The sequence below is a fragment of the Brassica rapa genome, chromosome A09 (assembly GCF_000309985.2).
Source record: "Brassica rapa cultivar Chiifu-401-42 chromosome A09, CAAS_Brap_v3.01, whole genome shotgun sequence".
In the NCBI taxonomy this organism is placed as follows: domain Eukaryota; kingdom Viridiplantae; phylum Streptophyta; class Magnoliopsida; order Brassicales; family Brassicaceae; genus Brassica; species Brassica rapa.
Genome location: NC_024803.2, coordinates 40,594,714 through 40,615,420, shown reverse-complemented (window position 1 = coordinate 40,615,420; position 20,707 = coordinate 40,594,714). Strand labels below are relative to the sequence as shown.

At 33.0% G+C, this 20,707-nt stretch overlaps 4 protein-coding genes and 1 long non-coding RNA gene across 5 annotated transcripts; 2 read left to right on the top strand and 3 right to left on the bottom strand.

Annotated features, from left to right (window-relative positions):
- Positions 1–40: 40 nt before the first annotated feature.
- On the bottom strand, positions 41–2,407 carry LOC117127841. Its single transcript, XM_033278543.1, has 2 exons — positions 1,850–2,407; positions 41–1,774 (listed from the first exon to the last, which is right to left on the bottom strand). Exons 1-2 carry the CDS (start codon positions 2,405–2,407, stop codon positions 41–43), a joined length of 2,292 nt encoding a protein of 763 aa, XP_033134434.1.
- A 1,504-nt stretch (positions 2,408–3,911) lies between these two features.
- On the top strand, positions 3,912–4,854 carry LOC103842663 (sm-like protein LSM1A). The gene is made up of 5 exons (XM_009119315.3): positions 3,912–4,061; positions 4,153–4,221; positions 4,301–4,416; positions 4,508–4,570; positions 4,658–4,854. The coding sequence occupies exons 1-5, from the start codon at positions 4,001–4,003 to the stop codon at positions 4,733–4,735; spliced, it is 387 nt and encodes a 128-aa protein (XP_009117563.1). The 5' UTR covers positions 3,912–4,000; the 3' UTR covers positions 4,736–4,854.
- Positions 4,855–7,464: 2,610 nt separating this feature from the next.
- LOC103842662 lies at positions 7,465–9,835 on the bottom strand. Its single transcript, XR_004451674.1, has 2 exons — positions 8,245–9,835; positions 7,465–8,038 (listed from the first exon to the last, which is right to left on the bottom strand). It is a non-coding gene; the product is annotated as an uncharacterized LOC103842662 (long non-coding RNA).
- A 5,192-nt stretch (positions 9,836–15,027) lies between these two features.
- LOC103842660 (protein TIFY 10A) lies at positions 15,028–16,948 on the top strand. Its single transcript, XM_009119314.2, has 4 exons — positions 15,028–15,345; positions 15,748–15,931; positions 16,023–16,333; positions 16,427–16,948. The coding sequence occupies exons 1-4, from the start codon at positions 15,186–15,188 to the stop codon at positions 16,591–16,593; spliced, it is 822 nt and encodes a 273-aa protein (XP_009117562.1). The 5' UTR covers positions 15,028–15,185; the 3' UTR covers positions 16,594–16,948.
- Positions 16,949–19,841: 2,893 nt separating this feature from the next.
- Positions 19,842–20,474, bottom strand: LOC103842782 (F-box protein At2g35280-like). The gene has a single exon (XM_009119445.2). It carries the CDS (start codon positions 20,472–20,474, stop codon positions 19,842–19,844), a length of 633 nt encoding a protein of 210 aa, XP_009117693.2.
- Between the last annotated feature and the right edge of the window lie 233 nt (positions 20,475–20,707).

The window sequence follows — 20,707 nt, the reverse complement described above, 5'->3', positions numbered from 1 at the left end:
AAATTTCACTAAATTGTGAAGAACACAGCCAACAAATCCACTATATTGGCATCTTGCAAGTTGCTCTATTATGACCACCAAGACCACATCTACTGCACTTACGAGACTGACCCCCCTGTGATCCTTGTGATGATCGGATTTTGTCTTCAACAGTTTCATATCTGCGTTTTCTATTTCTTCCAAGAGATCTTCTTGTCTCAGGCGGTAGCACTTCAGAATTTTCCACAACTTGTGGGACAGACCAACCATCTTCAGGAACTGAAATGGGATTTATGCTTTCTTGATAAGCTTCTCTCCAAGCTCCCGTGGTATACAAAAAATCAGTCAATGTATATGGTTCTCTACCAACAAAGAAACCAGCTTTTATTGCGTGTCTACAAGGGATTTTCGAGAGGTCGTACTTCCCACAAGAACAAGTCCGTTTGTCCAAATCAACAAAGCAGTCAATTGTATCGCCTTTAACAAGCAGCTGGCTATCGGTTACAGGGTAAACTGCGAAAGTTTTCCCCTTTCCAATTCTCCTATCAATCTTTTCCTCCACATCTATGGTCAAACGGTGGGTGTGCTTTGAAATCAACTTCTTACGCTTAAAAAACCAACGTGTCAGCATTTCTCTAATACTGTCCAACAAAGGAATTACGGGAAACTCTCTCGGCGAACGCAACGCAGAATTTATCGACTCTGCAGGATTGTTTGTCCTAATGTCATACCTGTATCCATGAAATTGACATCTAGCCCACTTTCTGACATCTGCTTCCATAAGATACGTTCCAATTGCTGGACTGATATTGCAAACATGAGCAAACGTCTTCTTGAAATCAACCACTCTATAAGCCTTTGAAGCCTTAGAAATCAACCCAGCTAATCCCTTCCCCTTGAAATATGATATCACATTATTCAACAAATGATGAATACAGATACCGTGTCTCGCTAGGGGATACACTTTCTCCACTGCCTTCGCTATTGACACTTGTCTATCCGAAATAAAAGCCAAACCATTATCATCAGCAACAACAACTTTTAATTCTCTCATAAACCATTCCCAAGACTGCTCATTCTCAGAGTCTACTATCCCAAATGCAATAGGATATAAATTTGAATTTCCATCTATAGCAGTTGCAACCAGTAGCACCCCTTTGAATTTACTCTTCAAGAATGTTCCATCGACAACAATGACACGCCTCATGACTGTGTTAAAGCCTCTGATCGATTGACCAAACGCTATAAACAGATATCGAAATCTACCATCGACGTCAGTCTTGTAAGAGGAATGTGTACCCGGATTGGCCTCTCGCAGCATGTGCAAATATTTTGGTATTTTCCCATAACTTTCCTCTGGAATACCTCTAACAGCGTTGACTGCATATTCACGGGAATCCCATGCTAAAGATTCAGAGATCTCACATCCATAATCATTGCGCATAATCTGAACAATATCTTTCGCTTTAGGCCCTTCCTTGATACCTTCATATTTATGCATTATCAGATTGCCTATCGTTTTCGCTGAAGCTGTCCTTCCGGCACTGGTTTTGTTTGAAGGTGCGCAGGAATGTACACCGACATACTTCTTAATAATAAAATATGTGGAGCCCTTCAAACACTCAGCTCGAGCACCCCAAAAGCACACCTTATCAGCGCATCTAATACACCAAACTGATTTATTGGAGTTGGTAACTGTGTAGTGAAAGTTATGCTTCATTGCACATAACTCAAACCTCGCTTTCAAAACTGTTTTGTTGAGGAAAAGATCTCCCGTCTTAACCAATTCGACCACCTGACTCTTTGCCAATTTTTCTCTGTTTTCTTTTTCAGCATTGATCTTCTCAGCATCATCATCATCTCTTTCAACCTCGTCTTGCTTCATTTTTCCTTTCTTCTTCTCGTTATGCTTGTCAGCATCATAATCATCTCCATCAACTTCACTTTGCTTCATCTTCCCTTTCTTCTTCTCGTTATGCTTAGCCCCCTTAACAGTATTTGAAGCGGTCCCAATGTCACAAGGATTTCGCTTGTTCTCTTCACTAGTGCTTGCATCAGTTGGCATCTTATTAAGATCAATGTCGATCTTATTTGGATTTCCTTGCTTTGCTTTATAGCTGACACACAATTGAGTTGACTGATGCTTCTTACAAAACCCTAGAAAATTTTGAACTTGCCTTGAGTTTCCAATGATCACTGGTGGACAATTTGATGAATTGATCAATCCAATAGGAAGGTAACTCAACTCCAAATCAGCATCTGTTTCTTCAAAACCAAAATCCTCTATAACAATTTTCTGTAACTCTTCCAGAGAAGACTTCAATTCCAAAGCAAGTAACCTTCCCCCTTTCTTTTTATCAACATTAAAACTCCAACCTGAAGATACAACCAATTCCCAAACACCACATGAAGCATAGACATGAATCATGGTAGAAATAATGTGAAAATTTTGTGAAAATTTTGTGAACAATCAATGGAATATAGAAGACGGCTAAGAAGGTTGCCAAGGTATTTTTTGTCGTTTTTTTTTTGTTCTTTTTCGTTTTTTTTTTTTTTTTTTTAAAAATCGATTTTTTTTTAAAAAATAAAAGTGAATATTCTCAAATATTTTGTTTCCATATTTTTAGGAACTGATTTCTTATCCGTAGAATACAACTAATATGTAGAAATCAATTTCTACAGTTTTTTAGAATTATAGTAATGTTTAGAATTTGATTTCTACATGTTTTAGATTTATAGTAAATCTGTAGAAGTCGGTTTCTACATGTTTTAGAATTAGATTAATGTGTAGATTTTGATTTCTAAGAATTGTAGAATGCTAGGTTAAGCGCGGAATGTGTATTCTACATATTTGTAGAATACTCCTATTTACGTAGATCACGTATTCTAAATATTGTAGATTCAATGAAAAAAGTAGATTTCGTTTTCTACTTCGTAGAATGTCATTTCTACTTTTTTTAGAACATAATCTGAAATTTATAATTATAACTTTTTTATAACTGGAAAATATACCATTAAGTTCATATATGTATTTTAACAAATGTTACTATTTTTCCAAATTTTTTTTGTTTGTAAAACTATTTATTAAAATTATTTTCATAAATATTAAAGGGTATTATAGGAAAATATGACACAAAATATAGATTAGTCTAAAGGGACATAGTTACTATTTTTTTGCTCTAAAAAAACAGTTTTCCCCAATTGAGCCTCTGCAGAATTTGTGTGAAAATTGTTTAGAAAATTGAGTGACTGCAATTTGAGTTATGAGTGTTAATCTGTTCATGAAACTGAAATGTAAATTTAGTTACAGTATAAAGATTTAAATTAAGAATATTTGTGACTACAATTTGTTAATTTATAGAGTTATTAATCGAATTTTTTTTATTTAGATATTAATTTTTAATATTTTTATTGAAATAAAAAAATATTTCATTTACGATATTATGTACTTGGTTAAATTTTATAAATTTAAACTTTATCTATTTTTATTATATTATTTGTTATATTTTATATATGTTGAATACATATTGTAGAATACACATTCACCTTTAATATATAGTTTAACAAAATGAAAAATAGAAATAGAGATGAAATTTATTTTGAATAAAAATAAAAAAAAATGTTTTATATATATATATATTTATTTAAAATTTATATCTATTAATTATTATTATTTATTAATTTATAATTTTTGTGGGACTATATATTTATCTAAGAATTTTGTAAATATTATTATTTTGGTATCTTTTGAATTATATTATACTTTACACTAATTCAACTTAAGATTGGAAAATTTTATTAATTTATCTTATTTGTTAATTTAGAGTTTTTAATGTTCAATTCGTATAATTTGAAGGAACCCCAAGATGCACAAGTAAAAACAAATGGGTCAGTTTGTAATAGTTATGTAGTTTTGGGTATGTATTATAAGTATTTTTGATCAAACAAGATCTAAAAGGCAAACTGAAAAGTCAAAAAGGCAAAAAGAGATAGAAGAAGAGTTGAGTTGCAGAGAGTTTCAATGTCTTGGGCTGCTCCTGATGATATCTTCTTCTCCACTTCTCTCGCCGCCTACTTAGACAGTAACTCTCTCTATCTCTCTATCTCTCTACCTTTACCGATGATATCATCGTATAAAACAAGAAAATGTTGATTCTAATGTCTTTTTTGTAGAGAAGCTTCTTGTCTTGCTTCGTGATGGTCGGAAACTGATGGGTCTACTTCGGTCCTTTGATCAATTTGGTACCTTTGTTGTTTTTATTTCTCTGTTGTTTACTGAAAGTCGAAATATTCTCTGAAGATGTTTTTGTTATTTGTGAAGCAAATGCTGTTATAGAAGAAGCTTATGAAAGAGTCATCGTGGGTGATCTCTACTGTGATATTCCCTTAGGTCTTTACATAATCCGTGGAGAGAATGTTGTCTTGATTGGTGAACTGGTAAAAGCTTTTTCTATAAACAAATAAACAAACCAGTTTCTCTTGCATTTTAAATGACAACTGAATCAGTTTTTTTTTGGGGGGCTCTTAGGACGTTGAAAAGGAAGAGCTTCCTGCTCAAATGGTCCAAGTCTCAGAAGCAGAGATCAAAAGGGTTAGTGCAATATCTCTTGCGTCAATGTTTGTTTGGTGGTTTTTAGATTCTACGACTCCTCAAATTACATTCTTCTGTGTAAATTAGGCTCAGAAAGCAGAGAAAGAAGAAATGCTACTGAAGGGTTTGATGCGGAAAAGAATGGAGTTCCTTGATCTCGATTAGATGGCTTTTTTCCTGTATTGCATTTCTGTATAATGTTAGTTGTTGTTGTTGTGTGTGTGTGTGTGTTCTAAATACAACTTTCTTTTCTCTTCACTCAATGAAAAAAAAAACTTAGCATAGCCCAATGGTTTACAAAATCAATGTTCTAAACACAAATGGTTTATTCAAAAGTGGAAGATAATGAATAACTTATACACTTCAAGTCATACATCTCACTATCATTATTACAGCAACTCAAAATACTAGAGAATCTAAAAGGATCATGCAGATTGATTGTCTAAAGGTGTTTTCAAAACCCAGAGCTACCACTCCTTTTGGCCTGCCACACAACATGCCTTCATCAGAAGTTTTCATTCCAATTTGTACTACTATTAACCAGAATGCGCCATAGCAAGAAATGGTTTTGTTTTTACCTCTTGTATGCGTTTCTTCAGATCAAAAGCATCTTTGACTCTGATGAACTTGGAGATACGTTCACTTGGGATCAGGTTTTGCAAATCCAGTCCAGAGTCGATTCTGTCGATAAGCAGTTGTAGGCATATTCATCCACGAAGTACTGAACAAGAGTATAGAAACAGAATAACCAACACTCTCAAAGTTTCTAGCTTCCATGGCAACCTCAAAAGTGTATAGATTTCAATGAGTGTTAAACGAAGACATTTACCTCAACAAGAGCAGCTTCTTTCCTGGAGAAAGAGCCAACAGTGGAAGGAGACACACCAGCATCTCTTGAACCAGCCATCATTGTGTTTGCCAAGTAATCTCATAGTTCGCTCTGTAATCAGGTAAAGAGTTTTCTTGTCTCTCACGTTTCACTGCATAAAATAGAAAAAGTTTTCATGTGTTTTAAGCAGTGCTGGTGTATCAATCGGAAGTGCAATGTCCGGTGGAATATCGAAGTCAAGTAATCCCACGGCCGTGTGAGGATTTTGATGTTTATGACGAGGAACGTCGTCTTGTTAAGCCTGCGGCTGAGTCCAATGCGATGGACATTGATCACGATATTTGAATGTTTCTTTTTCTTTTTAATATTTGAATGTTTTTTGTCATTTGTGTACATTAATGTAAGTTTTGGGACGAAAATGCAAATTACTTGTGTGTTTCTTCGGATGCATTCTGATAATAAATAGTTTGTAACTTTATTAATTCATAGTAAATAATGTACGAAACAATCTTAGTTTAATGTCACGAAAAGCATGTTCCCACTACCAAAGTTAATTAGCACAGTTTCACTTTAACATTTATGCATTGGTTTATTTTATTCTGCAAAACACCGACGACTCCATTAAAGGCAAACCATCCATGTGGTGGGCGTCTCATCAACTGTATTTTTGTTTGCTCTATTACAGTATTGATATTTCTTTTATACATATACTAGGATCGGCCCGTCCTACGGGCGGGATGTGTTACATTTATATTTTATGTACAAATATATGATTGTTAATATGCAAATCCAATGGTAGAGGTTGGTTTGCAATTTGATGTTGTAGGTTGTTTGTTTGTGTAAAGTTAAATCGATGGATGGACAATTAAAAATGAAAATCATATTTTTTATATTATTTTGAGTTTTTATAGTTGGGCTTTATTATTTAATCAAGTGTGGTTCTGCTGCATATAATAGAGTGCGATTTTGGTCGAGCGAGTGCATTGGTGGAAATAACATGAGTTTTATAGGTTAGCTATTGTTGCGGACCTCCTGATTTATATTATTGAGTCCGGTAGTAGTATTTCTTTGTGGGGGCTAGTGCAATTTTTATTGTTTTAGCAAAAATATAAGCCAATATAAATTGTTTTCTCCATTGAAGTAGAAGTGGACCGTAAGGTAATAACAACTTAAGTATTTTGAGTTTGGTTTGTGTTGGTTGCCGTAGTAATTTACTACCGTAGAGTCATGACAACAATTGCATCTCATGGAGATTTTGTATTGTGTGTAAGGTGAGTGTTAGGATTTTAGTCCTACTATACAAAGCATATTACTTGAATTTTCAATAAAAATGACTATTTGTTTCTGGTGGTCTATTCACGCTAGCTAGCTGACATTATTTCATTGTTATTTGAGTTTAGTTATTTTGGTTAATGTGTTTCACTGTTTAAAAAATATTGATTGATAAGACGGGCTGAGGTAAAGTTTTATGAGGAATTAGATGTTTTGCAGTGAGTATGCAAGATTGTGAAGTTGATTTATGGTATATAAAATTAGCCAACTTAACGTATGAATACTTAGAGAAGTTCTTCGATTGAGATAGGATATTCATAAATAATTTGTTTGTTGTTGGTTATTATACAAAAGAACTGACTACAACTTCATTACTAACTTTTGCCCAGAAATAAAACTAATAATTGTACATATAAAAGAATACATAGAATTTATGATGATAAAACAGAAGGAAAAACACCAGAATCAATCATATATCAAGAGATAATACATACTGCAATCATCATTGAGTTTAACTGGCAAGATCTCAACTGAAAGGAGATAATACATACTTCAATCATCATTGAGTTTCTCTGGCAAGATCTAAACTGAAAGGATAGTAATTGACCTCAAAAGCTTTCACATATCTTAAGAAATTTACTTTTAAATCTTACCCCAAATAGAAGATAACAAATACATGTATCCTCGCCAGGAGCATTTTTTTTAGATCAAAAGCCAAACTCTAGTAGAAGAAAACAGTATAAATATATTTTTTTCCTTCAAAGAATTCCATGTAAAACTATTCTTAGCTAGGTAGATCAACAAAACAAAATATAATAACCATGGAGGCAGTACCAACATCAAATATAAACATATGCAGATGAGAACGTATAAACTACATATAGAATTTATACTTGCATGAGCCTATGGGGAGAAAAAAATATACATTAAGAAAGCAGTAAAACTCCTGCAAATAGAAAAAGGCTGCACTTTTAATGTGTAAAAAGCTAAGAGTAGAAAATAAGAAGTTAACCTTCTCCCCAGAGTTGGGATCAACAACAAACTCCTCAATGAAAAACTGTTGTATTAAGATGTTGCCCTAGTTGAACAAAATATGATCCTCTTGAACACCATAGACTTTTTGCGAGGCTCCAGCCTAGTACCGAATCCAAGCTTTACTTGCTTTGTTGGATCAATAGAATTCTCATGTTAGGAAGGACAGCTTGTACGCCATTTGCAGAAAACACAACTTAAAAAGGTAAAACGGTCGCAAGTCTCGTACTTCCTACAGAAAGAGCCTCGAGGTCGTCTTCACCCACTTGTTATGATTCTATCTACCTCTGTTGAGTGGTAACACTTTTAAAGGCTGAAGCAAAAAGATCACCAGCCTAGAAAACTCACAACAGACACATGAATGCATGAGATACATATCTAATGCCTTAAGATAACAGTTTAAATATGCAATTAGCATAATGAAGTCATGTACAGTCATTAAAATTATACTGAGCAAAGATCATCTTTAACAGTATATTTTACATAACCACAAATCTGTCAAATTAGTTATGAACCAAATGAGGATTCTCTGTCATATTACCTTGTCAAGAAGGAGCTTGTACTCCATAAGTTACATTGTAAGAGCGATGCAGCTTGTCATTAATAGCATTGATTTCAAAATCTTCTAGCTCTCCAAGTTTGACCTGAAAAAGTGAAAGAAGTAAATCAAGTATTCAAATGAAGAAATGGGAAGCAATGGCTGTCCCAGAAACAAAAAAAAAAAAACAAAGCAAGCACATATGGGTTCACCTCAACATCATCCAAATCCAAATGTTTATAATGAAAGTAATGGTTTATAATGGTTTATAAATGAGCCTTCCTGTTTGAAAGCGTTAACCAGTGTGTGTTAACAGGACCTTGAATCATTGTCGAAGGTGATAGGTCAAAAACAAAAGGAATTTAACTTTCCAGTCTGAATTAAAAAGCAGTTAAAGGAGGAACAAAGAGTTATATGAAATTTTTCTCAAAAAAAGAGTTAAATGACACCGAAATTACCTGAGGAGCATGTCGACACCCATGAGACACTTAAGCCATGAGTTTGCCGCATTTCTTAAAGTTTCAGACTTCCCAGAATCTAAACAATCGGACTCTGACGGTGTTGGAATGGCTTCCAGCTTTGAAGTTGGCGAGTAAAATCGTTGGGACAGCCATTCCTGGTGCGAGATTTTCTAAGGATTCCAATGATGCCAAAAGGAGAATCTGGTGAATCTAGCAGACCGAGAACCCTTATTTATAGGTCTGGGAGACGTGGGTCAGTGGTGTTAAAAGCTAGCCTAAATGAGTATTTTTGAATGCAACAAACGACGGTATCGGAGCGAGGGGATGGAACATCGATCGAGACAATGCAGAGTCAGATTTGTCGAGAAAAATACTTCTTGTTCTTCAGAAGGGACGGCTTCGGTTTAGTAGAATAGAAGAGTACACGACGCGAGTGGAGATAAACAAAGAGATTCTTCATCTCGATTTCATTCAGCAAAATTCCTCAAAACACCAGGTGTGTGGGAACGCTTCTGATTTTTCTTAGAGATAGCTTATTCGAAGAACACGAACCCTAGCGGCGTAAAGAGATGAAGACAAAAGGTCTGATTGATTTTGGGCTGTAATTATAAAAACACCAGAAAGCCCAAAGTTTTTCCGCCTAAAGTTAAATGAAAAGCAGAGTTTCTGTAAAAGGGACAGGTGTCGCGCTGTGGACATCCGACTTAGTGACGTGGCTTCATGTGAGAGAAGCACACATTACTTTATATAATTAGATATATATAGGAAAATCGCATAAAAAACTTTCAAGATGGCAGTCACTTACACTTTAAACCCTAAGAGTATTTCACAAGCACTTTAAACCTTTAAAGTGACACTTTTATCAAAAGAAACCTCCAACTTAGCTTATTTTTATATCAAGTCAAAACAGTAACCGGTACTGTTCAAAAACGATGACGTGTCGGTTTTATTTTTTTTTAATTTTTTTTTAATTTATTTTATTAATAAAATAAATATTAAAAATATATATATAAAAAATCATAAAAAATAAAAAAAATCATAAAAATCACTAAAAATTCACAAAAAATCAAATTATTCACCAAAATTTTTTTAAATTATTTTATTAATAAAATAAATATAAAAATGCAAAAATATAAAAATTCATAAAAAATTCAAAACAAATCATAAAAAGTCAATAAAATTCACTAAAATTCATAAAATTCACAAAAAATATTTTATATTATTTTATTAATAAAATAAATATAAAAGTAATTATAAACTTTTACAAAAATAAAAGATTCACAAAAGTATTTATATTATTTTATTAATAAAATAAGAATAAAATATACAAAATATAAATAATCATTAAAAAATTGAAACAAATCACAAAAATTCACAATAATCAAGAATAAAATTATATCTGGTTTTATAAAAGCGACTAAGGAATAACGTGCATTGAGTGCTATAAACTGGGTACCCTGAAGCTATTATTAGTATACATTCTTCCCTTTAACAATTCTGACATTTTCCAAATCCAACCAACACACATAGAACATAACAGATTAAAAATTATCCAAAATAATAGTCTGGGTTATGATTACTCTGATTTAGATTAGAAAAATTCAGTCAGTCTCTCGTTTATGATTAATAAAATAAATATAAAATAATGATTTTTTTTTTCTAATCTGAATTAGAGTAATCATAACCCGGAGACTGACTGCTATTTTGGTTTTTTTTTTTTTAATCTGTTATGTTCTATGTGTGTGTTGGTTGGATTTGAAAAAGTTTAGGATTGTTAAAGGGAAGAATGTATACTAATGATAGCTTGAGGGTAGCCAGTTTATAGCACTCAATGCACGTTATTCCTTAGTCGCTTTTATAAAACCACATATAATTTTATTCTTGATTTTTGCGATTTGTTTCAAATTTTTAATGATTTTTTATATTTCTGTATTTTATACTTATTTTATTAATAAAATAACATAAATATTGTTGTGAATCTTTATTTTTGTAAAAGTTTATGATTATTTTTATATTTAATTTAAAATATTTTTTGTGAATTTTATGAATTTTTGTGAATTTTATTGACTTTTTATGATTTATTTTAAATTTTTGTATGAATTTTTTATACTTTTGTATTTTTATATTAATTTTATTAATAAAATAATTTAAATTTTTTGGTGAATATTTTGATTTTTTTTTTTGAATTTTTTGTGATTTTTATGATTTGATTTGAATTTTTTTATGAATTTTTATATTTTCTTTATTTTAATATTTATTTTATTAATGAAATAATTTTTCTAAAAACAAGAAAAAAAATAAAACTGACACATCATCGTTTTTGAACAGTACCGGTTACCGTTTTGACTTGATGTACAAGTAAGCCAGGTTTGAGGTTTCTTTTGATAAAAGTGTCACTTTGAAAGTTTAAAGTGCTTGTGAAATACTCTCAAGGTTTAAAGTGTAAGTGGCTGCCACTTTGAAGGTTTTGTATGCGATTTTCCCTATATATATATGTTATTATAATATTTATTTTTTCATTGAAAGTCTAACAAGTGCAGCAGTATTATCGTGGATACGGAGCGGATATCCAAAATTTTAAGGATATCCGTGATCCGCTCTATTTTATACGGATAATTGATTTTTTTATTCCATTTGATCTGTAATTTACCAGATATTTGAAAAAAAAATTGTGTTTTATCAAATATCTGATTTGATCCCTAAAAAATAATATTAAAAAAAACTGATATAAAATAATAATATTTTATTAGAAAAGTTTAAAAAACTACCGACTTAAAAAAAAATTAATTTAGTGAATAAAAATATTATCAATCTTAGATAGAGATATAAAATTATATATTTTATATATATTATTATATGCATGCATGTATATATATGTATATAACGGATCAGATCGAATATCCATTTTTAGAAATATTGATATATGTGATTTGTTCCGTCTTTGACAGATATTTGATTTTAGTATTTATTTTGATTCGTTAAATTAAAGATATCTGGATTTTAGGATCGAATCAAAATTTACGGATATTTCATCCATCCTTATTCAACATGGGTTATTTATTTATACATGTAACAAACGAAACTGCAGTACAGTTGTTTGATAGTTTCTACGAATTTCATGTGCGTATTGTTTTTCAATACTACTGTTTTCAAAAGATGTATTCTTAGTTCCGCACGCCAGTACTTTAAAACAGATAAAAGTTATATACAACGTGGCTACGTAGAATCTACGATTACAAAAGCTATACAACGTCGTGGCTGCTTATGAATCTACGGTTAGCAAAAGTCAACTATGTAAGTTTCGTCAGTGTTCTCTTACGGTCTTACCATTAAATAAACAACCCCCATTAAATCAACATATTATTAGACATTAAATTTTCAAACTTTTTGTTTATCATCAACAAGTACTATAACACTATACTATGATAGAATACAAATAAACAATAGTCGTGAATTAAAGGTAAACTCAAATGGTGCATGAATAGATGTAAAAACAAATATAACTCGACACATTACTCAACTTGCATCGCGATCTGTATTCCTTCCCCAACCACTTACACGCATTTCCCACGAGTTTGACTATCTTTTACGTTTAATCTAATCTTATCTAATTTCGTAGGCCCATAACCAAAATTTCATATCGTTTTAAGTTCTAACCAATCAACTAAAAATTGTAAAAATATATTGAGTTTTGTATCTAATCGTCTTGCAACAATGACAATAATTTTAAAAGTAGTATGTCATGCTAGTATGAGACCCTTTACACGGAATTTTCGGTTAATAAGTTAGTTACCTCATGCGATGTTTATTTTTTTTGATAGGACTCATGCGAGGTTGGAGGCATATAATAAAGTTTCCATCAATTATGTAAAAGAAGACTTTTCTTAGTTTTGATTTATGTTAGTATATATTACTCACTCTGTTTTTTAATGTTACATATTCTAGATTTTTCACACATTTTAATAAAATACATTAAATTTGCATATTTTTGTGTTTATCTTTGTTTCATAATTTTAAACCAATAACAATTCAGTAAGTGCAATTAAGTTTTATAAATTTGCAATTAGTTAATAAAACATGTTTTGGAAATGTAAAAAATAGATCTTTTTAAAACAATTTTTTTTCCTAAAATATGTAATATTAAGGAACAGAGAGAGTATTACACTATACTATTAATTTGTTGTGTAAATTTAATCCATGATTACTTTGCTGTGTATTAAATTAATTTTGCAATAAATTAATATTATGATAAAGAAAAGATAATTGGCACACAAGAAAACCGCACCTAGATTCCCGTCTGAAAAAAATACTCCATCTGTTCTTAAATATAAGATGTTTAGGTAGAAATACAAAAAACTATTTTTTATCTAAAAAGTATCATTAGAACTATAAATTAATGGTATTCAACCAATTACAAAATAGACTATTAAAATATGATTGGGTACACAGTTTTTAATAAAGTAAAAATTACCTAAAAAATGAATACATCTTAACATCAAAATTCTGTAAAACATCTTATTTTTAGGAACAAATGGAGTACAATATTATTAACATGGCTAGATGCAATCAACAAATCAGATTAAGGGTTGATTAGTGACAAGGCTTTTGAACTTTTGTTAGGTCGCGTAGCAGCGTAACACAGCTCCTACAACACCCTTTGTACTTGCGGAGAATAAGAATCTAACGCGTACTTTACAACCAACAAGTGTTGGACACGCGTCACGTCGAATTAGTTCAGACAACGTGCACTTGCCGCCCCCTTCTTTCTAGATTCCTCCTAGTTTTGTAATATTCTAATTTATTTGCTTTTGTTTTTTCTTTAAATATCCATCTTTAGCTTTATTACTATTTTATTTATTATTTCCAAAACGCATAATAACAAAAACGTGGTCGACGGAACATGTGGATGGTGGAGTTGGCTTCACCAGGGACCCACTCACAGTTTGTTAACGCCGTGAAGGTTTTGCTTCGTTCACGTGTTATCAGCTGTATACGATAGTACCCTTGCATATGGATTATGCGCATTTGCCATATTAGTATAAGCATGACTATCTGATTAGGTCTCAAATCAATTCTGTAATATTGATTTTATCCACGGGAACATCAATCTCGCTTGCGCTTCATATACATTTTTAGTTTGTTTGTTAGGTGTTAAACTTTTGACTATTCGATACAATTATTATATGATTCATGGCGTTAATCAAATGTGACGGTCGACATGTGGATTAACTTCAAACTTGAACTTCTGACGCATTTAATTACTAATCGACGACTCGTAGAGTACTTTATTTGTTAGTATTTTTTGTTTGCTTAATTGACAAACATTAGTTTGTAATGGTTGTATCTCTGCATGAATCACGCGTTAATAACATTATTTCGAAAATGTTTCGAGAGCAATAATCAATTTATAAGATTGTACAGTTTATTATGAAGATCATTTACTAAATGCCAAAGAGGCTTGACTGGTGACGTTTAACGCGTTTTGCCTTGTTTATCTTAATGTGTTTATTTCACATTTACTTTCTTAATGGTTTAATAAAAAATATTTGAAGTGCATCAGAAAGAGATTGCATCAAGTGTTTCAAACCATAATTTTTTCAAACAAGAAGGATATATTGGTACGAAGACCGACTTCAACTACGGTTCAATTCAGTTTTTTGAGATTATGATTTCGATATGAAAAAAAATGAAAAATCTTTCTAAAAAAACAATAATAGGAGATAATCGGTATGAAGATGGATTTCAATTATGGTTTGAACCACTATTTTTTACGTTGTAATCTATTAAATCTACCACTACATACAATTTTTTTTGGCCGGAACAAGTTATGATAGAATCCGACTTTTTTATCTTGAATTTAACCTGCTATAAAACTGAACTTAACAAACAAACAAAAAAACATAGTAGACCATCTTCAAACGAAATAACAAACCCTACACTTGACTTGATTTTGCACGAATTGCGTGATCAGTTACTGTACCAAAAACGGTTTCCGAAAAAGAAAAAACAAATACAACACTCTCTTTTTCACTTGCAAGTTACAACGCTAACTACATGGGCAAACCAGTAAATTTACAGTATTTGGTGTTTGTTTGACTTCGTCCTGCCAGCGAACAACCAATAAGATATCTTAAGCCTCGTGAAGAGGGATACAATTGTAAATTCAAAGAAAACGGAAAGCGTTGAACGTGGAGAACAGTGAACCGAGACACATTCCCAATCCCAATCTTTATTAAAAAGAGACAACAAATAAAACACGTGTTTTTAAAGGGCTCAAAATTAGATAAAGTTAAAAGTTTTATTAATATATATATGCTCTTGTTATTGGGAGGTAGGAGGAGACTCAGCAACCAAACTCAATTTACAAAAGAAGAAGAAGAAGAAAAGAAGAGTAATCGAAGAAGAAGAAGAAGATTAGTTATCGTGAGCTATTGGAGAAACTCGTTTCGATTCGTTTCTACCAAGTTTTTTGTTTGTATAACGATGTCGAGTCCTATGGAGTCCTCTGATTTCGCCGCTACACGGAGATTTTCAAGGAAGCCGAGCTTCTCTCAGACGTGTAGTCGTTTGAGTCAGTATCTGAAGGAGAACGGTAGCTTTGGAGATCTGAGCTTAGGGATGGCATGCAAGCCTGAGGTCAACGGTAAGCAACGCCTTTTTTTTCTTCTAGATCCTTTCTATCGTTCACTCTCATTATGAATTCAAGAATCGAATAGATTTATAATTTGTTTGACCGGAATTAGGCAGAAAAACTGATTTAGCATCTAATATCTTAATTTTGAGTTAAATTTTTTTTTCTTAATTTCGAGTTTTAATCTATAGTTTACGTATTAGACACGTTTTTCTTTGCCTTGCAAGTGTATGTGCTAAAAGCTTGCGTGTATAGTTTTGTTTGAGAGTGGTTAGCTTTCTGTTTCCTCGCTAAGTTTCGGCAATTTCCATCGATTTTTTTTTTGCCATGTTTGGTCGAATACTTAAACTTTACTAAATTTGTCATTAAGTTATTGGAGAGAGAAATCTTACCTTTTTGGATCATATCTTGCAGGCATCTCTCGTCAGCCCACAACAACCATGAGTTTATTCCCTTGTGAAGCTTCCAACATGGAACCCATTGGCCAAGATGTTAAACCAAAAAATCTGTTTCCCAGGCAACCAAGTTTTTCTTCCTCATCCTCCTCTCTCCCCAAAGAAGATATCCTAAAAATGACACAGGCTACTTCTTCCACTAGGTATGTTCTGTTAAAACATATAAATCTGATGTTGTAAAGCTAAGCTTTATTTGTTATTTCTTTGACTAATTATTTTGTTTTCTTGAAACAGATCTGTGAAACCAGAGCCTCAAACTGCACCGTTGACTATATTTTATGGCGGGCAAGTGATTGTGTTCAATGACTTTTCTGCTGAGAAAGCCAAAGAAGTGATGGACTTGGCGAGCAAAGGAACCGCTAATACCTTCACCGGTTTCACATCTAATGTCAACAACAACATCCAGAGTGTTTACACTACTAATCTAGCCAATAACCAAACAGAGATGAGAAGTAACATCGCTCCTATCCCAAACCAACTTCCTCATCTCATGAAAACCACAACACAAAATCCAGTTCAATCCTCCTCAACTGCAATGGCATGCGGTAATCTTTCACACCTTATTTTTCGTTTATATCTCCATGTCACTTTAAACCGTATATATATATTAACAAAGAAAAATCCCCTTTCTTTTACAGAACTTCCTATTGCTAGACGAGCTTCACTCCATCGGTTCTTGGCCAAGAGAAAGGACAGGGTTACTTCAAAGGCACCATATCAACTAAACGATCCAGCCAAAGCGTCTTCAAAGCCTCAAACCGGAGACAACACCACCTCTTGGCTCGGTTTAGCAGCTGAAATGTGAAGGACATCGCTAAACCACCACAAACCGTACCGGGGTATTCTTTTGACGTCTCATCAATAAACAAGATATATATGAAAAGCTCCTGCCTCATGGTTCTTAGTTCGCGTTTGACTATATTTTAGAACTATTTAATCGCTAGGAAACTTCATATATTTGTATGTATATGTTTATGATTAGCGATCAATTCTTGTTAGCGCCTGTCTTTTGCTAGGTAATGTATCATGTCTGTCTAAATCCTCTTTCTCTGGGCTGTCTCATAACTAGTCTCGTATGTTACTGAGTTTGTAAGAACAACAAATTTTGTTGACGACAATGCTACTTGATAGTTTTAATTTTAATCTTCGTTCTTTAGTCTCTTTCCGGAGCACTACTCTTTAACCTCAAACCAACAGCCTTAAACAAAGAAACAAACAAAGATGGTTGAAAAGTCATTTTTCCTCTAGTTTAAAAAAACTCGAAAATCATATAATTTTGATTTCTGGGGAAAATATTAGAGATAAACTGGATAGGCCCTGTTCGTTTGTACATCTGGAAGATGCATCCAGATGGTCCATCTAGATGTCCTACCCAGATGCTCCATCTGGGTGTTGTTCGTTTCTTCATTTCGTCCATGCATCCAGATGAATCATCTGAATGCAATTATGTTCGTTTGATTTTTATTTTTTAACTTCCATCTGCATCCAGGTGAACTTGTTAATAAAATGACTAAAATATAATTTTTAATGTTTCGGCGGAAAAATAGCATTTTAACGGTTTTGGCTGAAAATATATTTGCGGTTTTTGAGGAAATATGTGTTTTTCGCGAAAAATGCATTTTTATGGTTTTGACGGAAAATACGTTTTATGGGTTTGGCGGAAAATACGTTTTTGCGGTTTGGATGGAAAAAGTGTGTTTTGAAGTTTTGGCGGGAAAAGTATTTTTTCACGATTTTGGAGGGAAAAGTTATTTTTTGCGACTTTGGCTTGGAAAATCATTTTGGCGGTTTTGGCGGAAAAGTATATTTTTTTGGTTTTGGCGGGAAAATACATTTTTCCGGTTTTGGCGGGAAAATTCAGTTTTCCGGTTTTGGCGGGAAAAATGCTCTTTTCCGGTTTTCGCGGGAAAATGAATTTTTCCGGTTTTGGCGGGAAAATTCGTTTTCCGGTTTTGGCGGGAAAATTCATTTTTCGGTTTTGGCGGGAAAATGCGTTTTTCCGGTTTTGGCGGGAAAATACGTTTTTCCGGTTTTAGCGGGAAAATACGTTTTCCGGTTTTGGCGGGAAAATACATTTTTCCGGTTTTGGCGGGAAAATTTCATTTTCCGGTTTTGGCGGTAAAATGCGTTTTTCCGGTTTTAGCGGGAAAATGCGTTTTTCCGGTTTTGGCGGGGAAAATTTCGTTTACCGGTTTTGGCGGAAAAATTTTCGTTTTTCGGTTTTGGTGGAAAAATTCGGTTTTCCGGTTTTGGCGGGAAATTGTGTTTTTCGGTTTTGGTGAGAAAATGCGTTTTTTTCCTGTTTTGGCGGGAAAATGCTTTTTGCGGTTTTGGCCGAAAAATGCTTTTTGGAGTTTTGGCGGGAATATGCGTTTTTTGGTTTTGGCGGGAAAATGCATTTTTCGGTTTTGGTCGAAAAGTGCGGTTTTACTGGTTTAGCCGAAACATGTGTTTTTATGAAAATGTGTGTTTTATGTTTTTTTGCGGAAAACCGCATCTTGCGGTTTTGGCAAGAAAGTGTGTTTTTCAGTTTTTGCGAGAAAATGCATTTTTTGGTTATAGCGGAAAAATGTATATGCAAAAAATAGAATTTACGATTTGAAAATAATATTTTGATTTTAAAAGGTCATTTTTGTCATTTATCATTTTGGACTGAACTAGATGCATCTGCATCCAGATGCACCATCAAGACTCACCTTCATTTGGGTGAGAATTTGAGATGAGTTTTGAAAAATTCAGCTGGGTGATCCATCTGGATGTAGCATTATAATGCACAAAACGAACATCAATTTGCATCTTCACCCAGATGGATCACCTGGGTGAGCAAACGAACAGGGCCATAGTAAAATGTAGTATATTTTATAGATCAAGATTGTAGAATTAAAATAAATAATAACATATTAGGATATCTTCTTTGTGCATTCAGAAAAGTTGACAATATATACCAACTAGGGGTCTTCCGGCGCTACGCGCCGGGTTCGGATATTTTTTTCGATCCAATTTAAAAAATCTTGTGTTTTGGTATTTAGTTGTTAGGAGTGATGTAGGTGAGTGTTGTTGAAAGGTTTTGCATGTTTAAAAGTGTTTGAATTGGTATAGTCTTTACGGGTAGTTAGTGTTTTGAAGTGTTTGTTTTTCGGAGTTGATATATGAGCGCATTGTTCGTATCTCAGTGTTATATCTGGTGTTGTATCGATGCGGTTATCTTTATTTTCAATTTCGTTTTAGTAAGCTATGGTAAAGATGTTGATCTCTTAAACTGTGTTTTGAAAGAACTGATAAATTAAATTTAAAATTAATGTTGTACGTCACTGGGAATGAATATCTCAGTAACCATCAATGGGAAGATCAATGAGGCATTTACATTGTCGAACTTCTGTGAGGAAATAGGCAACGCTGATCGTGATAATCATTGATGTGTTCACTTTTTCAGTTTTCGTTAATTGTAATCATTCATGCGTTGTTTAGTAAATTTAATTATTTTAGATCAATTGAGTTGTAATGATGATTTTCGTTAGACCATTCGAAAATCACATATAAAATTATGTGTTTTTTTTTTAAAAAAAAGAAGAAACTTTACTAAAACATTGTAAAATGATTAGAAGTCACATGAAAATTAAAATTTTTAACTATTCTCAGTGAAATTAGTTTTCAAAATGTTTTATTAAATTGTAAGTTTTTTATTTTTAATGACATTGGATTTCATACACAATTTTTCAAAGAGTAAATCTATGACACTTAGATGTAAAAAAAATTGTGCTTGTATAACAATAAATTTGTCATTTAAAACAAATAGTCTTGACGATTTTGCATGCTTCATTGCATGGGAAGTGTATTTATATATTTTGTCATGTTATAGCAATGTTTTTTTCGTATTATTTTAAAAAGTACTTTAATGGGAAATGCAAAATGGAAACAAAGTAAAGAAGGAATACAAATTAAAGATCTATTCAAATCTTGAACGTGTACCAAAAATCCAAAATGAGAAATTAAAAGGCTATGAAGAACGTGAGCTTGTAAACGCAAAGGACGTTTTGTTGTATAGCATGTTCTTTAATCCATGAGATCATTGAACCCCAACATCATCTTGTAGAACTCGGTCAGCAAGAAGAAATGAAAACAGTTGGAGCAGACCGTGGTATCAGCTCCCTCTTGAGGATGGCAGTTTAGATGTGGCCACATTTTCTGCATTGAACTCACATAGGTTTCTTTCATGTGAAGAAAGGGGCGTTCTATAGAACGCTGGAAATTTTCCATGCATTCTTCCACTACTGAAATACCTTTATCATCGGTTAGTTTGTTGATGATTTTCACTCCGTTATCAGTCTCGCCAACGGCCATGAGGAGAACACCGTAAACGTACGTCCCTTGGATGTGACCACCCTTTGAAGCTATGTGGATGTGATGTAAACCTAAGATCTGATTTTGAGATTCAAAGTATTCAAGCATACCTTTAACAAAGTGGGCATCAATATTGTTGGCTTCGAGGCATCTGGCGACCAACATTCGGTACCGGTTGGCTAGAGAAGGCTGGTTGACCAGGGGTTTGAGGTTCAGAGCTTTAGCAACAGGGTAGTATTCAGGACCGAAGTGGAGGCGTTTGCAGGTAATGATCGTATTGAAGTAGTTGATGGGGGAGGTGGAGGCGATCTTGGAAACAATTAAAAGACGGATGTCTTCAGGCATGGATTCAAGGGTGAGCATGATATTTGGTTTGTGTTCGTGGAAAACTGTAGAGTTTTTATTTTCTTAAGATGTTTCTGGGCGTGACTTGGTTTTAAAGGTTTGTTTATATATAATGAGGAGGATGTATGGTGTTTGGTTTTCTCAGATTTAGTCGATTGTAACGTTTTTAAGTGGTGTCATAGATTTTGGGGAAGCGATAAGTTGATATTTTTGTTTTTTTAATGATTAAATTA